At 36.6% G+C, this 23,651-nt stretch overlaps 1 protein-coding gene across 2 annotated transcripts in view; it reads right to left on the bottom strand.

The window, feature by feature from the left end:
* Positions 1-23,651, bottom strand: part of COL21A1 (collagen type XXI alpha 1 chain) — a 380,703-nt gene that overhangs the window by 15,791 nt on the left and 341,261 nt on the right. For both annotated transcript variants that reach the window (XM_073905127.1, XM_073905126.1), the window contains 3 exons: positions 5,677-5,721; positions 3,666-3,719; positions 1,813-1,866 (listed from right to left, as the gene is read on the bottom strand). In XM_073905127.1, the coding sequence (XP_073761228.1) occupies positions 1,813-1,866; positions 3,666-3,719; positions 5,677-5,721 (153 nt within the window). The remainder of the gene's footprint in view (positions 1-1,812; positions 1,867-3,665; positions 3,720-5,676; positions 5,722-23,651) is intronic.

Raw genomic sequence — 23,651 nt, forward strand, 5'->3', positions numbered from 1 at the left:
TTTCAGCCTCACCCTTGCCCTATTTAATACAACTTTTTTGTCCCACCCTAAAATTCATACCAATTGATATTGAAGGCAGAGTTCACAAACTTATTAGTTGACAAAACAGGCAGAGATAAACTAACATGGAGGTAAGTAAACTATGGCCCATGGGCTAAATCCAGCCCAATGCATGGTTTTGTAAATCAAGTTTTGCCAGAACACAGGCACATCCCACACAGTTAGTCCATGGCTGCTTTTGCAATATAATAGCAGAGTTGAGTAGTTGCAACAGAAGCTATATGGCTCTCAGACTAAAATATTTACTATCTGGCCTTTTGCAGAACACCTGAGCTAATATACTAAGCGAAAAAGAGTTGAAGTGTCTCACTGAAAAGATTACATTCAAGAGGTATAATTTTAACACTTTGAATCTATTTTTAACAAAAGAATTGTACAAGATGAGAGAAAACAAACTTTACAGTAATTCATGTAAAAATAAGCAGACTGATCCTGGAAACAGCTATATCAGCTTTCCCAGCCATATCAGCAGAATCTACTCAAGTGGTGGATGCCATACAGTATTGTTCTAAAACCTTTTATGAAAATTCCAGATTTAATGACCTCCAGCTCAGTGTGAGCTAACAATGTGAAGTGGCTGATAAAAACAAGCTGATGAAATCTTAGGCTGAATTCATAAGAATTAGAGCATCCAGAAAACCATGGGGAGTCCGCTGTACCCCAGTTACAACTACTATGTATCTTCTTACTCTGTATCTTCTTAGAAAATGACTTTGAGATATTATGCAGGATCTCTACTCGGTAAGGGCTTTATACCAATTCTGTGCATACTTACTACTGCTAGGACACACAATACTCCAAGGATTCACAAGGATCCACCACTGGTGAAAAGGCAGCTACTTTTCCCTCATCACTGGGCTCCCATGATGTTTTATCCTATTTCTTTCTCTAAGTAGTTTTGAAATTAAAAGTAGAATAGATTAGGTCATCTACTCATCTACTCATTTTGTATCCCAGCGTCTATTCCCATGGGACAACGTCTAGTTAAAGGTTTAATTCTTCCAAAAGAGCAATTCCATCATTTCCTTTTGTAAGGTTGTCCTACATTCTACCATTAAATAGTTGAGAATAGTTTGAGTCTAGCCAGAACATACTTGATTTGAGCCTCTAATAAACTAAGAAAAAAAAATAGCTGTCTTAGCACAGGATTCCATATACCTAGAAAATGGTCCAACCATGGTATTCAGAGTTTCCGTTCTATCTTGAGAATAACCTAACCTGACATCCTAAACATATTTGTCAGGCTTGCCTGACACTTTTTAAAAATGAAAGTAAAGATAATATACTATCTTACTCACAGTGCTGAAGGAGAGAATGCCTAACAGAACTCAGGACAAGGTATTTTACAATAAAAATTCCATATACACTCTACCAAATAAAAAGATCAAGATGATGACTTAGGAACTGGTAAAAAGTTATCCTCAATCCTAACTACTAACCCTCTCCATTTGGTGGGGTTTGGCACCAAACTCCATACAACTCTACACGGTCCTCAGTGCCCCTGGGATGATGAGAGAGGAGGAGGGGGTCAAGTAGTGAGAGATTCGGACACTTTCCAGCTTAAACCAGACCTGCTTTACATCAGCCTGTTTTTATATGCTTAGTTTTTGTTCTAAGATTTCATTCTTACAAATGACCGTTCATAGAACTAAAACATTTAAAATAAAATCAGTATAGTTAAAAGTTTTTCTGAGTACATAAATGGTCATTTTCCATAAAGTTTTCTATCTTATTTAGTTTCATTTTGTTTACCTTAGATCCTGGTGTTCCAGGCTGACCGGGTGAGCCATCATGTCCCATCAAACCCTACATTTTTAAGTGGAAGTTTCAAGAGTAACTTAGAAAACAGTATTAGAAAAATATTAAATCCATTTCCAAGGTACCCATTCTCATAATAATCTGCTACAAAAATAATACAATATGGGGAAAAGCTTCCCACATACATCCAAATAAAGGATAATACAAAATCTACACAAGATAGCATGAAGGCCAGCAAAGCCTTCCTAACGTGGTTGCTCAAATAACCTACAAATAGCAAAAATTCCTGGAAAGCTAGTAAAAGAAAAATGTAAACAAAAGTTGATTTTTTTTTCCCTACATTCTCCCTTTCTTCCTTTTGTCAAGATGGCTAAGAATTAGGTTTCTTCATAGATGTCATCCTCGTCAACTTTACATTCAATTTCTGTTTTCTTAAACAATATTTTGAAAGAGTTACCATCTAATATATTCTCTGAATCTAACAATCTCTCTTCAAGTCACAAAATGGTCACATTTTTAACTAAGCATATAATTCAAAATATGACAATAATTACTCTAGCAACAAGGAACTAATTTAATTTAGATTCTACTTTAAATACCACTACATACATTAAAAACATTTGCTTTCTCTTAAACATAGCAAAGGAAACATGATGAGCAAAAAAATATGCAATTAATATCATCAGAAAACATAATCTCAATAGGATCATATTGAAAATACCATATCATCACTACTATGCTTTGCTATCAACATAGGATATTATTGCAACTGTAAAATGTAAAACATACTGGCTCATCACATTGTGTATAAAATAGTAGGTATGTTACATATACATATTCTCAAAGTTCAGTGAAGTTCTAGCCAATACCTTCAGTTTCTGGAAGCTAACTCAGATACTGGTAAATCACCAAGTTTATTCTTTTTTTTTTTTTTAAGATTTTAATTTATTTGACAGAGAGAGACACAGTGAGGGAGGGAACACAAGCAGGGGGAGTGGGAGAGGGAGAAGCAGGCCTCCCGCGGAGCTGGGAGCCTGATGCAGGGCTCAATCCCGGGATCCTGGGATCATGACCCGAGCCGAAGGCAGTCGCCTAACTGACTGAGCCACGCAGGCACCCCACCAAGTTTATGCTTTCAATGAACAAATGATGTGGTAGTGAAGAAGGAAGTAGAATATTCCATTTTAAAGGGAACAGTCTTCTTTTAAACCTCCCCAAAAGTCAAATTCGTATCTAATGCACAATATTTTTCTTATTTACTCTTATGTGCAAAATTCACCAGCTCTTTCACCAAGCAATAGATAAAATATCTGTTTTTAACTTAAAGTCATAAACTGTTAAACATGAAAGATATCCATTTAACTTAAAGAAAAAGCTATTATAGGTAACTTGAATCACAGGTTAAAATTAACATCACTTCTAGCAATTTTTATGCAATCTTGCACACATACAATAGGATTTTCATAATTTCCAATATCAAACTCATATGTCCCTTCCAGTCTCAAAACTTCCAAAATTATTTGTTCACTAATTAAGGATCTTCCTATACTACCTCTTCTGAATATATTCTCCCTCATTAGTGTAATAAATGTGTACTTTTTTTAAAAAAATGAAAAAAGAACATTTAAAGTTTTAGACTTTTTATGGTACTTATTTTTTTAGTAAATAGATAGAATATTTGTTTTCTGGTTTCTGGAAAAATGGACATAATCATTTTCATACAAATGGATCTATGGACCCCCAAAATCCCACTGTTGGATCCCCCCAGTTTTATAAACTCCAAAATAAGAACTCCTGGTACATAGAAAATGTATTTCAAATACCCGATAATAATGACATTAACATACAGGAATCCCTGGAGCTCCTTTCTTTCCTAGTGGTCCTGGAGGCCCAATGTCTCCCTAAAAATCAAATACAGATCAAATTTAAAATTCTGAATTATCAATCCATTTCCAGGAATTTCCCACCAAAGCATTATGAAATGAAAATTCAATACCCATCAGCCCAGTCTGCCTCCCCTTTCTCTACCGTAAAACAGAAGCAACATAGGATGGAAAAATCAGGAACATAACACCTTAAAGATTTGGGCCTAAGGTCTGTGAAATCACTAAGTCATATATTTTTATGAGAAAATCAGGAGCGATACTGTCATTGTTTCAAATGAAGACCTGGAAGTTCACACAGAGTTGGTGAGGTGAGACAACGGGGGGAGGAAAAATCATGTGAAAAATTTTCTTATTTATCACAGATGAAGAAACATGATAGTAAACATAAATTAAGGAAAATACAGGATATAGAATAGCATGTCTACTTCAATTTCTTGGACTGTGGCTAACTAGGTCCTACAAGGGAGTCTTTGAACCCTGAACAACAAGAACAAAAACCTGGAAAGAACATCCTCTGGGAGATAGTGCTGGTCTTATAAGAAGTTGGAGAGGTCTTCAAAGATCCCGCATTTTAATAAAATATACTCTGAGTGGACACTATGATTATGAGGATTTAGATCTATGCAGAAATCTTGCCAGAGATAGAGATGCAGGAGCCAACAAGGCTGGAAGTGTCTAATGCATGAGAAACTGAATGGTGGGCTAGCCATGGGGGGAGAGTGGGAATCTTTAATACCTGGGACGACCCAGGACTCTTACAGGGGCTGACATGATATCCACGGCTACCAGCAGGAGGCAGCTCTCCATGCCCCAATTAGGCGGACAGCACTCACACCAATTAACATGAAGCAATGAGCTCATTTTCATCAAGAAAGAAAGAAGCAGCAAGCCATAAGACTGAGAGTTAACAGAAATAACAAATTGCAGATACTGGAATTGTTAGAAACAGATTTTAGAATATAGGAGATCTTTACAAATTAAAGAATGGAATCATGAAAGATGATTAGGACCGTAAATGGAACAAGAGGCTGTCAAGAACAAAAAGTTCTTATTAAAAAGCTGAACTTTTAGAAATGAAAAGTATGATTGTTTTGCTTTAAATCTATTGATGGTTTAAACAGCAGAGTAGACACAGTAAAGGAAGAATATCTACAGTAGGAAATATATCCAAAAAATTTAACCCGAATGCTAGAATCAAGGATATGAAAATAAGAAGCTCTTCAGAAGCATGGAGGACAAAATGAGAAAGAATAAAATTCATCTAACTGTAATTCCAGAAGGAGGGAACAAAGATTGGAAGAGATGTAATTTGGAAATAACAGGTGATGTCTTCCAGAGTTAGTGGAAATAATTCCACAGAGCCAGGAAGAAAACTGAATTCTCCCCAGGATGAATAAAGAGAAATGCATATCTAGATACACTGTAATGAGTTTTAGAACATGAAAGACAAATACCTTAAAAGAATCCCAAAGGGACTGATCAGTTACAAAAGAACAATAATTAGAATGAGAGCAGATGTTTCATAGTTAATAAGGGAATCCTGGAGACAATAGAAGAAAATCCTCAGCATGTTTTGGTGAAATAATCACCAACCTTGAGTTGTATACCCTACAAAATGATCCCTCAAAACCAAGACTAAAGATATTTAAAATTGGATAAAATCTGAAAGGTTGTTACCAAGATATAGTTCAGGAAGTAGTAAAATTATCCCAAAAGGATGGTCAAAGAGCACAAGATAGAAAAGTAGCCAAGTAAAACAGAAAGCACATGTATAAACCCAAATTAATATTATCCGTATAAAACAAAAACTAATTATAAAGGCAAAATAATAGCTTCTGAAGTTCTATCATATTTGAACAATTAACTGTTGCCATGAAGGTGGTAAGAATGTATTCTATGTGAAGACATTACCACTTTGCCCTTCTAATAAATAGATCCAGCCCCAAATCTTTCAAGTTTCATTAATACTCACTTTCTGTCCCATTAATCCTTGGTTTCCAGGAAATCCTGGCATTCCCTAAAAAGTAATAAAGTAGAATTTCAATTTTAAAAAGTATAGACTGTATCACTAAAGACGAATAAATCCTGATTGGATTTTTAACTTGTAAATAATGCATAATTTCAAACCTATATCATCCACTTACAGTATAACACTGCTACTGATAATAATCCAATTTGGAATAGAGAAAATTTATGGGATTCAATATTATATGAACATCTACTGATAGTTAAAGTTCTAAATAAAGGCTTTCAAAAAGAAACACTTATGAGACTATTAACCTTGGTCTTCTTTCAGACCAACATAAGTGATAAAATAAGCAGCATACTTCATTTAAACATATTCCTATACTATTTAAAATGAATAATGCAAGAAAAACTGTCAAGTCATAGGCGTTCAGATTCAGTACAACAAAGACCCCCACCACCTCACAACCATAATTAAAAACTAGTATAAGACTAACTAATATCCTCCAAACTGAGCCATGAAACACCCAGGAACTTTAATTCCTTCTATAAAATACAACAATCTTTCTCCTCATGATTCCCTTATTCATAAAACTATGAAAAATATGCAGGTCACAGCTTGAGGACAGAAAGAAATATAGAGAACTCTTTCACATGGCTCAACCTAGATGTAGAAGTTCTCCAGCAAGATTCAGAGAATATTAATGTTCATTGTATCAATTTGAGAATAACATTAGCATATTCATTAATGGGCAAGAAGTTCTACTGACAGTCATTCAATGCATTTACCAAAATACTCTTTTACCAGCCAAAGCAAACAGTGATGGCACTAACCAATTTCCATTTTTTATTCATTTTTCTTGGTTCCTTTCTCGAGGGCACTTCAGTTAAAATAAGTAACATTGGAAATAAGTAACTAGACAGATGGCCAAAAAGGAATTTGAAAGACAAGGAAATTGGGACCCATCAGTATTTCTTTGAAAGCCCTCTGCATTATCAGGGCTCTCAAAGAAAGCAGTATTCCTCAGTAAATCAAGGCACGTGGTAGAGAAGCCACTGTCAATGAGATCAAGTTATCTTCTATTACAGGGAGAGTAGACCATTATTTTGATTTTCACATCCTGACTCTGTTAACAAAATATTGGTCAATGTGTTAGCCACGATTATAATGCAAGACACATGCATATAGTTCTAGTTTTAAAAATCTGAACTTGAATCATAAACTGGAATTCATGTTGATTTTATTTGGCTCCATTCATTTTGCCACAGCACTTACACCCTTTGCAAAGAACAAAAGTTGTATGTGAGCAAGGACTATCAACAAAGGGCTTGTAGTCTAGTTGAAAACACAAGCTTTTACAAACATACGAATTAGAAAATAATATAAAACCATATAAATTTTAAAGTAACATTATAAAACATGAGCATAAAAATAAGGAAAATTAAATAACTGCGTTTTTGTAGAAAGAACATAGAATGATATGAATTGTATCCTTCCAAGGCAGAAAATGCGTATTCTCAATGCAATCAATTAAGATCAATATTGTTCCAAATAAAGGCCTCCATTTCGATAGACCATAACTTGGCATGACACCATCTGTAATCAATTCCCATTCAAATATACATATACACACACTCACTATAGTTTAGATTAAGTCCTGAATTGAAATAAAACCTGTCTGTAACATCTTATCAGATACAAGACAGCCATATATTGTTCTATGTTGAAACTGGTGCAGCTGCAGCCATGCAGAGTCCTTTGGCCCCAAGATTCTCTAATGGGGGTCATACGATTACCCATGATACTATAAGACCTGAGAAGCTGAATTTCTTGCTGCACGCTGTCCTTAATGCTTAGAATTTCATCAGTATTAAGTCTCTGTGCCCTCACACAATCTATGATATTAGTACAAGTCAGTTACAATCAGTTACAGATACCCTGCCTCTACTTCTGTTTCTGAAGCCAATTCCAGTGCCAGAAAGGCCACGTCCTCACTGTGGGGGCAAATGGAGTTATGCTCAGGCACCCTGACCTCCACCTCCCAGGAGCCCTTGAGAGCCCCCCCAATTCACACCCTGGATCTGATTTGACACCCCATTATCTAAATAATTATAATACTGAGCTTGGTCTCTATTAGGACATAGCCCCAAATCTTATGTTATTTCAGCATATCAGATATTGAGAGTATTTGGGGGAGATTACAGATTTGAAAAAAAAAAAAAGATTCCTTTTCCTATTGTCTTAACAAGTTAGTAAAACATTAAAATGTAATTCAGAGATATGCAGTCATATATTCTATGCCTAATTATGCCGAGAACTATTGCTTATTTTATAAATATCAACCATAAATATATAAAACTATAGAATATTTAAAAAGAAGATGTAAAACTGATTTACAAAAGCAATTCTTGGCAAAACTAATATAATACCATGGGTATGCATGGAATAAAAGGCTGTTGAGAGAGAAGTTAGCCAGAACTGAAATCATTCAGAGCTATATTAGTTAGATTTTATTTTCCTGGGCTCCCATTTATTGAAACTCACTAAATTTTGCCAATTTTACACTAGCAGAAGTATTATTCAAAACCATTTGAAATTTACCAGTTTGTCGATCCAAAGTATTTAGTGACAATTACTTCATACAGCAAATGTTTTCCAAGCAAACTATTTTATATTTTACTTTCGGCCTGTGTGGTTTTGGATTCAGGCAACTGTGAGAATGTATAAATAAAGACAGAAACAAGCATTTTATTTGGTAAGAGGAAAGCGGTATATTTCCCCACTTCTGTGATTTCAGTCTGGGTTTGAGAAAGAGCAGAAAGTCAAGTGGAAAATCCTGCATAATGTTGTGGTGAGAAAAATGTTGACACAAAAAACGTTCTAGAATCTTCTCTGTAACCATTAAACCATTGATGTGTAACAAAAAGTCATTAAGAATAGAAATACATAATTTAGAATAAAGGGTTTGGCCCCTATTTCCTAAAGACCACTTTGTAATGAAGGAAATATGTCCATGATACATTACTTACAAAAGACAAAAATATCACTTGATACTTTCTCAGGTCCAATGAATTCAGTTACCTTACCCCTGAAATCAGAGCATCTTGGATCCAATCTGCTTGTAAGTAATACAATATTTTCAATGTACTAAAAACAAATCTAACCCGTTAATGGTATTTTTGTATCAAAATTTTCAACCTTTCTGCACAGAGGTAGAGATATTTAATATACAGTTATCAAAATATCAGAAGCATGTTTTTTATTGTATCAAGAAGTGATTTGTTTGTTCCTAAAGATTCATGAACTCTTATTAGCTTATTAGCTAATTAAATTAGCTACAAAATTACAACTACAAATTAGCTTATTAACTACAAAAATTACAACTATTATTACAATGATTATTAAGAAAAAACCCAGTGGAAGCAGTTACAGGTTTAGACCCTGAAGTCAGCCAGCCCATTATCCAGTGGCTGATGGACTCCAGAAGTATCCCCATTTTATACAGGGCAAAATAACAGAATCTACCTCATAAAGTTGGTACATTATATCAATTAACTCTCACAAGCTTAGCTCAGTGTTGGCACTCTAATGAAAAAATTTTCATGACTGTCTTTTCACAGCTCCTCCCTGACCTTTGAAAGTTGTGAAATAGATGAAGTCAATTCTCCCCCATGTCTCAAAATGTGTCCTCCTTCTTCCTTTTAAGGATGTTTTTTTTTTTTTCTGGTGGTGGGGAGGGTGGGGTCTTCCTACCTTGCCTTTCTCTACCCTTGTTTCCAAAATTTCCCATTGTACCCAAGAGGACTCCAGCAGTCTAAGGCTTCCCACTAGGGTGGTGCCAAGTTGGCAGTGCCCGTCATCCACTACCTTTGTCTTTTCGTGTTTGGCTAACTTTGACTACAATGACTTTTGCTTTTTAAACATTCACATGTATTTCATCACAATTCTTTCAGGAAAATGTACGAAAATTTCAAATATATTTTCAGTTGAACCGCACAATGTCTTTCAATCCTCTTTTAAAATTCCACAAAACTGACAGATCATTATGAATGATGTACAAAAGATTACTCTGTGGTAAGAGAATGCTGAAGCGAAGTCACTCACAACCATAGCTGCCAAACCTAACACAAACCAATATATAAGTACTTGTAATAAACCCATAATAAGGAAATCACCAGCTTTACTACTCCCTTTAATACTTTAACACAGTTTTACTACTCCCTCTGATCTTTAAGGGGAAAAAAAAAAAAGAATCTGAGTAACATTAGATGTATTTCTTGTTCCCTAGCCTACGGATCAGGACCCCACATGGGAATGGACCCAAAGTACCCAAAGGTAAGTAATTTCAATAGAAAATGCTTTGGTAAATATTCTGGGTTGCTTATGATTACACACAACAGAAAATGTCACCAGTTTGACATAATAAGTTACAGAAAGAGACCAGGGCTGGCATCAGAAGGAAAAGCTCTCTGGGAGCCCTTACAAAGTTGCTTCATGTTACTGGCATTTCTCTTCAGCATCTACAAGCATTTTTTAAAGGCCAAAAAGATATTCTAAACAATTTTTCTGTTGTCAAAGTATCATTTTTCAGGACAAAACAAAAGACAAATTTGCTTAGCAAATTAAAATAACATACCTGAAAACCCAGAAGAGGAGAGGGAGAACAGGACTCAGAGACCATGGACGCTCTCTGCACTCCCACCACATCGTGGGAAAGTCACAGACGCCCCCTGAACCCAGGACTCCAGAAAATACCCTGTCCCTTTACATTAGCAAGTAAGATCATACACATGAAATATATTAGGGAGTCAAAAGGAACATAGACATATAGACACATGTAATGCTGAAAACCAACTCCATTTGAAAGAAGTTCCAAAATGATATTGGAGCTGCTCTAAAATGAGTTCTGATCCTCTGAGAAGCTAAGAAATGCAGACCATACTTTTTGGTACATGGAACGTCACTGTATAATGTGAAACAAATTGTGATGAATTTCTCATAAAGGAGAAAAATGAAAATGAATTTTCCAAAGACGTTTACAGTCAACTCAGTTGCTGAGTAGCTTTTATATACCATTTTCTAGAGAAATATGAATTACTTTTTTAAAAAAGTTCATATATGATCGAAGTCACCAAACGAAAAGTTTTTAGAACACCAAATCAAAGGTGAAACTAGTTTGATGAAGAACACAAATGAATTTTTAACCTTAATAGTTATAATTCATATGGTAAAAACTAAATAACCAATTATTTGAAAATTATATCTAATTTGTTGTCTATGTGTCTTTTATCTAAAACCTGTTTTTAAAACATGTATATACTGTTACATATTTATTGTGCAACTCAGCCCACTGTGAATTGTGCTGTTTATATAATGTATATCCCCATTTTCCTATTGAAAAATGAGATGATACACTAATAAGCATTCACTAAAAGAAAAAACTTGAAGGAAAACTATGTAAGTTTTCTATTGACCCATGACAAATCACACATATTTAGTGACCTAAAACAACACAAATATATTCTCTTAGTGTTCTGTAGGTCAGAAGTAATGCATGGGTCTCACTAGGCTAAACTCAAGGAGTTGGCAAGGTTGCACTCCTTTCTGGAATCTCCAGGGAAGAAATCATTTCCTCCTCATTCAGGTTACTGGCAGAATTCAATTCCTTGCATTGGGGAAAAACAAAACAAAATAAAACAAAAACAAAACAAAAAAACCATAGCCTTAAAAAATAAGGTAGCTAATGATAGATAATTCCATTTTCATTTACCAATGTCACTAAAATTAATTGTTCTCAAGTAGGTAACTTTTATCTTCCTACTACCTTCATATTCCTCTATTTTGATCAACCTATATCATAGCCTTTATATCACTAGTTACCAAATTTTATATCAGATACATATAAGGCAGCCATTAAAAATGCAGTTCTCTGGGCTTCAGCCCCGAATTCTGATACATTAGGACAGAGATGGACCAGAAAACTGAATTTTAATAGCCATCTCTCTTGATTCTGGTTAAGGTACTCTGGATCAGAGATGGAGAAACACTGCTCTGTTTACTAGATAGTAAACAAACAAACTCTTGAACATTATTTGCATTTGGGGTGTTAAGCTAGAAAAGCCATCAAGAAGTTTTTAATGAGTATCTACCAATTAAATTTTCATATAATCCATTTTATGTCTCTTTGTTCAAAAACAACTATAGATCATTTTCCCACCATTTTTAATCCTTCATCAAAAGTCTTAACACTGTTTTTCATGATTAACTTCACTTTAATGGAATTTAAGAGTCTTCACCTACCACAGCCTTTTATATAAACCTTTGTACAATATGTTTATTGAGTAAATTTTCTCTTTCTCCTAACTGCAGAAAAACTATTCTATCTAAAACCACCTGGTAGAATATTGTACATTCTATGATTGCTCAGCAAATATTAGCACCTGACTCCACATCTCAAAAAGAATCTGCAACAATCCTAAAGCTCTCTCATGGTGGTTTCCCATTTTGTGTGATTAGTCATTCCATTCTTAAAATACATTATTTTAAGATCTTCATATTTCACCTAAATCTATCAATTAAGTGCACTTTTTATGTAGACATCATAAAACTCCTTTGCCCTTATTTAAATATTCATCAAATCACTCTTTATACTTCACTTACAAGAAAGAGACCTTCATTGAAAATGCTTGGTCCCTATGTTCTAATAAATTAAAAGAAAGTTATATGCCAATCTTATTTGATCATTTCCAGTGGATTAAATTCATTGTGAACCATTAGGGTCATACATGACTTCTAGAACATTCTCAATACTAGTCTACTCATGATTAATACACTCTTTTATTAAAACATACCTTGGGTTTTTTCCCCCTACAACTTTAAAGTGTATACCAAAAAGAGTTTCAAAGCCACAATCTTTTGAAGAACCAAAATAAAAACAACAAAGCAGTTATGACTTAACAAAGCATATCTGTTTCAAACAACAGAACACTTCAGTTCAATATTCAAAATTGCAAAAATCATTTTTATAAACCATCTGAAACTACTGGCAATCTATTATCTATTTATTAGGTAATTTACCTGATTATCAAAAATAAAAATGTGTATTGGTATAAACAAATATTTTCAAGGGCTCTTTCTCAGATACTCCCCATCTGTACTTTAACAACACCCTAACATACTGAAAACATAAATGATTTTCTGATGTTCTCAGAGGCATGAAACATTAGTGTTCAATGTAGCAACCACACTCAAGCATTCTGAAAACATTGCTTAAAAACATAAAAAAAGAGCTCATCAGAATGAAATAATCTAGTTACCAAAGTGTGCACTCCAGATCACATAAAAAATATCAGTTTCCACACTTGTGAAAATAGAACAAACTGAAAACATTCTCATTTTATCTGTCAAAACAGCATTATATGGATCATGAGCACAGTATTAAAATAAATATAACTTGTCTTGAATAACACTGTTAATTCTGTATTTTCATGCTTTGAAAAAAGGTGAATGTATTTGCACTAATTCAAAATGGTCATATGATACATTACAATAAAGATAAAAGGTATACAAAACAACCCCAGCCCCTGTATGACTAAAGAACATAATGTGAAACTCAAAGTCTTGAAATCTTTGAAATCTGACTAAATATCCTGTATAGATGGTGATGCAAGTTTCCTCTCACCCATTCTCTCCAAAACTGAGGTGGATGTAACCAATCCCCATGTCAGTGAAAACAGTGAGCCTATGTAAGCAATATGAGATTCTATTTACCCACAGGTTATGTTACGCATTCTGAGAACTAATCATACATCATTTCATAGGTTCAGTTACATTCATTGCTCTTGTCATTTCAGATTCAATAGTCTTTTTCAAATTATAAGGACATGAATAAATGAGAAAGACTGAAATAACTACATTTTAATGCTTATCAATAATTTTACAATGAACATTTTTAATTTTTTCTATTTTATAATGTTATGTGAATCACCATACATCATTAGTTTTTGATGTAGTGTTCCATGGTTCATTGTTTGCGTATAACACCCAGTGCTCCATGCAGAACGTGCCCTCTTTAGTACCCATCACCAGGCTAACCCATACCCCCACCTCCCTCCCCTCTAGAACCCTCAGTTTGTTTCTCAGGGTCCACAGTCTCTCATGGTTCGTCTCCCCCTCCAAATTCCTCCCCTTCATTTTTCCTTTCTTCTTTTTTTTTTTTTAACATACAATGTACTATTTGTTTCAGAGGTACAGCTCTGTGATTCAACAGTCTTACACAATTCACAGTGCTAAATGCTTTGAAACTAGAACACAATCACAAGAGGAAAGTCAGAAAGAACTCAAATACATGGAGGCTAAAGAGCATCCTACTAAAGAATGAATGGGTCAACCAGGAAATTAAAGAAGAATTAAAAAAATTCATGGAAACCAATGAAAACGAAAACACAACTCTTCAAAATCTTTGAGATGCAGCAAAGGCAGTCCTAAGAGGAAAGTACATAGCAATACAAGCCTTTCTCAAGAAACAAGAAAGGTCTCAAATACATAACCTAACCCTACACCTAAAGGAGCTAGAGAAAGAACAGCAAATAAAGTCTAAACCCAGCAGGAAAAGAGAAATAATAAAGATCAGAGCAGAAATCAATGAAATAGAAACCAAAAGAACAGTAGAACAGATCAACGAAATATGAAGCCGGTTCTTTGAAAGAATTAGTAAGACTGATAAACCCTTGGCCAGACTTATCAAAAAGAAAAGAGAAATGACCCAAACAAATAAAATCATGAATGAAAGAGGAGAGATCACAACCAACACCAAAGAAATGCAAACAATTTTAGAAACATATTATGAGCAACTCTATGCCAGCAAATTAGATAATCTGGAAGAAATAGATGCATTCCTAGAGATGTATCAACTATCCAACACTGAACCAGGAAGAAATAGAAAACCTGAACAGACCTATAACCACTAAGGAAATTGAAGCAGTCATCAAAAATCTCCCAACAAAAGCCCAGGGCCAGATGGCTTCCCAGGGGAATTCTACCAAACATTTAAAGAAGAATTAATATCTATTCTTCTGAAACTGTTCCAAAAAATAGAAATGGAAGGAAAACTTCCAAACTCGTTTTATGAGGCCACCATTACCTTGATCCCAAAACCAGACAAAGACCCCATCAAAAGGAGAATTACAGACCAATATCCTTGATGAACATGGATGCAAAAATTCTCACCAAAATACTAGCCAATAGGATCCAACAGTACATTAAAAGGATTATTCACCACGACCAAGTCGAATTTATCCCTGCACTGCAAGGTTGGTTCAACATCTGCAAATCAATCAACGTGATACAATACATTAACAAAAGAAAGAACAAGAACCATATGATCCTCTCAATAGATGCAGAAAAAGCATGTGACAAAGTACAGCATCCTTTCTTGATCAAAACTCTTCACAGTATAGGGATGGAGGGTACATACCTCAATATCATAAAAGCCATCTATGAATAACCCACAGCGAACATCATTCTCAATGGGGAAAAACTGAGAGCTTTCCCCCTAAGGCCAGGAAGGCAGTAGGGATGTCCACTCTCACCACTGCTATTCAACATAGTATTAGAAGTCCTAGCCTCAGCAATCAGACAACAAAAAGAAATCAAAGGCATCCAAATTGGCAAAAAAGTCAAACTCTCACTCTTTGCAGATGATATGATACTGTATGTGGAAAACCCAAAAGACTCCACCCCAGAACTGATAGAACTCATACAGGAATTCAGTAAAGTGGCAGGATATAAAATCAATGCACAGAAATCAGTGGCATTCCTATACACAAACAACAAGACAGGAGAGAGAAATTAAGGAGTCGATCCCATTTACAATTGCCTCCAAAACCATAAAATACCTAGGAATAAATCTAACCAAAGAGGCAAAGAATCTGTACTCAGAAAACTATAAAATACTCATGAAAGAATTTGAGGAAGACACAAAGAAATGGAAAAACGTTCCATGTTCATGGATTGGAAGAACAAATATTGTGAAGATGTCAATGCTACCTAGAGCAATCTACACATTCAATGCAATCCCTATCAAAATGCAATCTACTTTTTTTCAAAGAAATGGAGCAAATAATCCTAAAATTTGTATGGAACCAGCAAAGACCCCAAATAGCCAGAGGAATGTTGAAAAAGAAAAGCAAAGCTGGCGGCATCACAATTCTGGACTTCAAGCTCTATTACAAAGCTGTCATCATCAAGACAGTATGGTACTGGCACAAAAACAGACACAGACACATAGATCAATGGAACAGAATAGAGAGCCTAGAAATGGACCCTCAACTCTACGGTCAACTCATCTTTGACAAACCAGGAAAGAATGTCCAATGGAAAAAAGACAGTCTCTTCAACAAATGGTGTTGGGAAAATTGGACAGCCACATGCAGAAGAATGAAACTGGACCATTTCCTTACACCACACACAAAAATAGACTCCAAATGGTTGAAAATCCTAAATTGAGACAAGAGTCCATCAAAATCCTAAAGGAGAACACAGGCAGCAACCTCTTTGACCTCAGCTGCAGCAGCTTCTTCCTAGAAACATCACCAAAGGCAAGGGAAGCAAGGGCAAAAATGAACTTCATCAAGATAAAAAGCTTTTGCACAGCAAAAGAAACAGTCAACAAAACCAAAAGACAACCGATAGAATGGGAGAAGGTATTTGCAAATGACATATCAAATAAATGACATATCAGTAACCAAAATATATAAAGAACTTATCAAACTCAACACCCAAAGAACAAATAATCCAATCAAGAAATGGGCAGAAGACATGAAGAACAGATATTTTTCCAAAGAAGACATCCAAATGGCCAACAGACACATGAAAAAGTGCTCAACATTGCTCGGCATCAGGGAAACCCAAATCAAAACCTCAATGAGATACCACCTCACACCAGTCAGAATGGCTCAAATTAACAAGTCAGGAAACGACAGATGTTGGCGGGGATGTGGAGAAAGGGGAACCCTCCTACACTGTTGGTGGGAATGCAAGCTGGTGCAGCCACTCTGGAAAACGGTATGGAGGTTCCTCAAAAAGTTGAAAATAGAGCTATCCTACGATCCAGCAATTGCACTATTGGGTATTTACCCCAAAGATACAAATGTTGGGATCCGAAGGGGTACGTGCACCCCAATGTTTATAGCAGCAATGTCCACAATAGCCAAACTGTGGAAAGAGCCAAGATGTCCATTGACAGATGAATGGATAAAGAAGAGGTGGTATATATATACAAAGGAATATTATGCAGCCATCAAAAGGAATGAACTCTTGCCATTTGCAACGATGTGGATGGAACTGGAGGGTATTATGCTGAGTGAAATTAGTCAATCAGAGAAAGACATGTACCATATGATCTCACTGATACAAGGAATTCTTAATCTCAGGAAACAAACTGAAGATTGCTGGAGTGTTGGGGGATGGGAGGGATGGGGTGGCTGGGTGATAGACATTGGGGAGGGTATGTGCTATGGTGAGTACAATAAACATATTTAAGAGATTTCTTCAAACAACCAGAAAAATGATCAGTACTGTAGACACAGAGGCTCCAAATTTAAAATCCACAATGTTGCTTTATAAAAGTGTTTGATGTTGGTCTCATTTACTACGTCAGTGAAATCATTTGTAAGGAACGAATTAAGCAGATCCTTTGTTAAATTTGGTGGGATTTTATTAACTAACTTATACAGATAATGGGCCAACAATTGATTTTTATGTTTAAAGAAGACAAATATAATAGCTTCATAGTCATTACAAAGCCAAAAGCATATTTTGGGAAAGGAAAATGTTGCAGATATTGCTTACAAATTCAATCACTCCTGCAGATAAATCAGACATGTACATGATCACATTTGATAAAACCTATTTCAAAATGCATCCTAAGAGTTACTCTCAATCAGGTTTTAAGACAAAATCCTGGAATTAGCAGGGGATTATTAAAATAATAAATACAACTGAATTTTTCAAACATTCTAAGTTGTTTTATGTGAGTGAGATGCCTTCACACTAAGAAATGCCATGTGAAATTCTTAGGAGACATCAGGTTAAGGTTGTTTCACTCAACACATACCAACAATGTGCCCCTCCTCGTGCCTGAAACAAGAGTGGGAAAAAAATGTTACAAATCTGTACAGAAGACCTCAAAAAGCTGGCCACTCAATGCAAATCAAACAGGAACAATGACAGAATTCGGGTTTTTCCCCCCCCTTAACCTTTCTTCTCAATATAAATAAAAAATACAGTCAAGTAGGTAAATAAAGATCCCTCCACATTACTAAGACAATAAAGTGAATTATACCACACGGGAAACCACCATAGCCTTTCAACATGAAATTTCCCAAGAATTTTATGGATGTCTTTGGCTTTATAAGCATAAAAATGACATGTCAAATAATCACCCCAAAGAGAAGGTGATGAAACAAAAGACCTATTTGTCTCTTAAGAACATGATGACTCGGACCAGTTCAGCAGCTAACATTACAAGCACAACATGCAGTTCAGCAAGAATTTGAAAGACATGAGGAAAGGCAGCAAAAGCCTCTATGAGCCAATGTCCTCAGATATAGTACAGTGACCCTCACATCTTCATCCCTAGGAAAATGATACAGCAAACATTTCCAGAATACAAAGGCTTAACACATCCTTATTTAAGAAACATGTGCTCACCTCCATAGGTCCAGAAAATGTATCATCCTTTCTCTCATCCTCATGAAGCTTCAGGGATCTTGACTCAAGGAATGGGATCCAGGCCCTGCCTACACATCTTCACCCTGAGCCACCCGGGGCTGGTCGATCAGGAGAGAACTAGCAAGCAAATGCCTCAGACTGAGCAAAAATGTAACACTAGATACAGCAGGTCACCAGTATTGAGCACCAGGTCAAGAACTGCGAAGATGAAGCAGCAGAGGAAACATGGATACTGCAGAGAGTTTGGCCAGCAACAACTAGCTATGGCAAAGTAGCTGGTCATCATAATTTGGTCAAATACAAGTGTTTCCAGTTTTCGTTTTTCAACTACTGGTGAATTTTGGTGGGCTGCTGCCTTGTCACCTCATCCACCTAACTGTCCAAGATAAAAGCAGTTATTGGTGAGACGTTCAGAAAATATAATTCCAACAACTGAGGATTCCTTGAAGCAATCTGATTTTTCTTTATTCCTTGGCACAAAATGTAGTCTGACAAGCTTAAGATCTTTTTTAAAAACTGAAACACTGTAAAATACTCAAAATCCAGCCCTTAATTTTTCTATAATGTCTTACAAAAACAATGGCATGCTCAGGGGAGAAAATAAAGTACCAATAAACAAAAATAGAACCTAACAGACATCAAAAACCAGCCTGGAGAAAAAAATACGCAAAATAACCAAAACAGGATTAAACTGTATGTTTACCACATAAATTATTTCTTATACATACACATTCATAAAGTATCTCATTTTAAATTATGTTTAGGTATGTATACATTTTATACAGTTTATATGCGTAATACATTTAGTATCAGACATTAAAACTGTTCCTACTTTGCAAGATGATGAGGAGTACAGAGAAGACACATGGGCTAAAAGTTACTAAACAGAATGATGCAAAAATGCAGAAAAACGAGAAGTGGATGAACTAAGTTTTTAAAAACACGTGAGAGGTTAACGAAATTTATCAATCAGAAAATAGTGGTGGCTGAAGAGCCCTGCTTTTAACCAAATCGTCATTTAAACTTGTTGATTTGCTTTAATCCCAAATGTTTTTAATCAGTACAGGTGCTGCCAAGTGTTTGCTCGGTATCAGTATGTGCTCACATGCCTTTTTACACGGGCCCATTGCTAAACAAAATGTTACTAGATGAAAAGCCCAGTGTGCGAGTTTCCTGTGCCTGCAGTAAAAAATCACCACATCCTTGGTTGTTTAAAACAACACTATTTTATTCCCTCACAGTTCTAGAGGCCAGAAGTTTGAAGTCTGGGTCTTGATAGCGTTGCACTCCCCACAGAGGCTCTAGGGGAGAATCCATTCCTTGTCTCTACCAACTTGGAGCTCCCAGCATTCCTCAACTTGGGGCCACGTTGCTCCAATATCAGCCACCATGATCTCAGGGCTGGCCTCTGAGAAGCTTCAGTTCTGCTCTTAGGGTTTTCAACTGGGATCAGCCACCCCTCAGATAACCCAGGATAACTTCCTCATCACAATATCCTAATTTAATCACATCTGCAAAGACCCTTTAATCAAATGAGATAACATTTACAGGTTTCAGGCATTAGAGTCTGATGATCCTGGTGGGGAGGGAGGGGAGTATTTTTCAACCTACTATCCGTAGTATTCACAAAATTCTCCTAAAATTTCCTTGAATCTGACCCACTATTTCTTTTCTTTTTTTTTTTTTAATTTACTTATTTCAGAGAGAGAGGGAGATAGCGCACAAGCAGGGGGAGCGGGAGAGGGAGAAGCAGGCTCCCCGCCGAGCAGGGAGCCCGATGTGGGGCTCGATCCCAGGACCCCGGGATCATGACCCGAGCTGAAGGCAGACGCTTAACGGCTGAGCCACCCAGGCGCCCCTGACCCACTATTTCTTATTAGAATTTTATTAGTCGTGTCTATTCTTTGCTAATTACCCAAAGCATAGGCCACCTATTTAAATGCCTTTGTTATTATCTAGATAGGTTCTATTTGACAATACTTTAGGATCCTCCCCCAGCCCAAACTGATTCTTCTTGCTCTCTTTTCTGCTTATTGCTTGGTCTTCCTATGTCATCATCCATGAGGTAGGACTTTGAAAATCAACCTTTTCCATCTTAAGTGCGACATCCAATTAATCCTCAAGCTCTGCTGGTTCCACTTCAGTTCATTTCAAATCAGTCCCACTCGTCCTGCCCCCCACTCTGAATGTTCCTGGCCTGGCTGTAACTGTAGGGGGCACAGCTCAGCTAGCCGGCTGCCAGGCTCGGTCCTCTATACCTTGGCTCACCTTTATCCATTCTCTAGTCTGCTGTCAGAGTGATCTTTCTCAAACTTTCTGAATCTGATCAATTCACCTATTTGAAACCTTTAAAAGATCCCACCATTCTCGGATTTAAGTTCGAACGACACAGACAGGGCTGCTACCTACACCTACAACCTCATCTTGTATTTCTATCCCATTCCTTCCTTCCATATCTCCTAAGCAGCCTGAACTAGAATCAGCTTTTTCTAAAGTATCATTTTTTTTTTTTTTTTTTTACTTCTACATTTTGGAACATACTACAAGTTTCTGCCTTGCCAGGCCAAACAACTAGCCAAGTCCTATTTATGTTCCAGAATTTGGATAAGAGAGTACCTTGTTTAGCAACACATCCCTATACACTTTAAACAAGTGAAACATACAGTATGTGTACTATATCTCAATAATGCTATTATTGAAAAGAAAAGAAGAATGAATCGGGCTCAGATGGTCCTGAACTCATTTAGTGTTATACACATCTTCTCCAACTTCACAAGATCCCCTGTGCCTATCTCCCTAACATTTCTACTACACTGTCATCTGCTGGCTCATGACTGCTGGAGGGCATGGCCATGACAAATTAGTCTTCACATTCTCCTTGAGTAATATAATGTCTGGTACAAGGCAGACACTCAGTAAATGTTTGTTGAGTGAGTGACAAGATTATATAATCCTTCAACACAGCATTACATGGTTGAAACCAACTATAATAGGTCCACCAAGTGTTAGAATGGAGTTTACAGTCACCTGGATTGAAGTCAGGTACATATAACTTGCCACCTAGAAAGTACATTACCTTTGCGGCTAAACTACTATTAGGACTGACCAATACTAGGCTTTAAAATTCAAAGTATAGCCGTTAGAATGTAATTGCACTTTAGACAATATAATCCTTTCCCAATGAAATACAGCCTTTGTCCTCAATTTGCGTTCCAGCAGTTAGTGTTCATATTTATCCATCTGCTTACAGGGATGAGTCATCATCCAGCTGCTATAAGCTGTGTTTAATTAGCTTTAAAGCATTTTTCTAAGAGCTTCTGTCCTTCCAACTTAAGCTCCATTAGTTTTCTTGGCTGTCACATTATAGAACAAATAAAGTGAACATGTCCTTTTTAGTGGGGCCAAATCATTCATTATAAATACTTATATGCAGCATACACACACAATGGAAGAGTATTCATTTCTTTGCATCATCGAATACATAAACTTTCATTTTTTTCCGTTTTCAAAGCTTTTCCAAAAATGGTAAAGATCAGTCCTCAAAGGATGTTACTTCTTTTTTTTTAAAAGATTTTATTTATTTATTTATTTATTTGAGAGAGAATGAGAGAGAGAAAGAGCATGAGAGGGGGGAGGGTCTGAGGGAGAAGCAGACTCCCCGCTGAGCAGGGAGCCCAATGCGGGACTTGATCCAGGGACTCCGGGATCATGACCTGAGCCGAAGGCAGTTGCTTAACCAACTGAGCCACCCAGGTGCCCCAAGGATGTTACTTCTAACAACCAAGTTTTCATTAATGGCCTAAAGAAGAGAATAATTCATAATTCTGTTCTTCAGTGTAAAAGAATACAGACCAGAAGAATTCTATCCAGATAACATGGGCCAATTTTAGATGCTCAATCTATTAATTGCTTTCCTAAGAGAGTATGTCTTCTGGCATAGGAAACCTGGTTTCCTCTCCCATGGTTGGCAGGAAAGAGAGACAGAGGGAGAGAAGGGGCAAAGGACTGTTCTTGCCTTCCGTGATCTGGTGGGATGGAGTAGGAAAGAGTCTGAAGAGTTTCTCTTGGTAACTCCCAGTTTTCTACCTGGCTGGTTTAGAAGAGATTATATTCTAAATACTTCTGCTATCCCACTACCATTCCCTGCCCCAGCACCTTGCTTGCCTTTTTTAGAACTCTGTGATTTAGCTTTTGTTTCTTTATCCTTTTACGGTCTCTCTCCTCTGCGAGGGTGTAAGCCTCCATGGGCAGTCTCTGTATTTCCCTCTCACTAAACCCAATGCCTTACACATTCTGCGAATGCGGTGAATGTTGGGAAGGAGCAAAGAAAGGTTGAAATCAGAAGGGCCTGAGATGGAAATTTACGCTAGTGCAAAAGTTCTAGACAGAGGTCAATCTTGAGTAAAGTGGGGGCAGGAAGGGCAGAGGAAAACACAAATCAGCATCTGCTTCTGGCTGCAGGGAGAAACAGGCAGCCTTGGAAGAGGAAAACAGCCCCTCAAGCACTTCTAATTCCCTATTCTATTTGGTTTCATTAACAGGATTGCAATCGTATTATTTTTCATGTAAATATACGCTGCTCCTGTCACATGATGGTTCCTGTAGACTTGCTGGTCAGTCTGCCCTTTCTAACATTGTTTCTGTGGGAAAATGAGTCATAAATTCCAAATAACTGACTCACCAAGATTTTGAACATAACCAACTCAAATTATAACCTGGTTTTCATTTCAACTGTCTCTTATTTCCATCTTCTCTTTCTTTTCAACTTTCTGGTTCTCTCAGCTGTCTTCCTTCCCCCGGCCCCTGTGTTCGCGTACCTGCACACCCATGTGTTTGTGTGCACACACACCTTATATTCTCTCACAAGAAGAACAGAAACAAACATACCCGGTTCTCATATCCAGTTAGCAAGTCTTAGAATTCTTCCTTAATCATAAAAATTATGAGTCAGATATGAGCTCACACTCCAGTCCAATTCACATCCTTGTTGAGGACTTATTTGCCTGTGCCCAGTCTGTCAAAATAGCCAGCTTGTTAGTGTCCTGATTCCAATCTCTTCTCCTTTCAGTCCATCCTGCATACACATGTAGCTCATAATTACCTCTAAAGCACTACTCTGCATCATGTTAACTCTTTTTTTCTCACATCACTGCCATGCCAAGTGAATAGAGCTTACTTCCTGAATTCACAGTCGAGGATTTCCATCTGATGAACCTATCCCACCTTCCCAACTTCACTTCCTATCACTG

This window comes from Callorhinus ursinus, unplaced genomic scaffold (assembly GCF_003265705.2).
Source record: "Callorhinus ursinus isolate GAN/ISIS: 27379988/994484 unplaced genomic scaffold, GSC_fseal_2.0 scaffold22, whole genome shotgun sequence".
Lineage (NCBI taxonomy): Eukaryota > Metazoa > Chordata > Mammalia > Carnivora > Otariidae > Callorhinus > Callorhinus ursinus.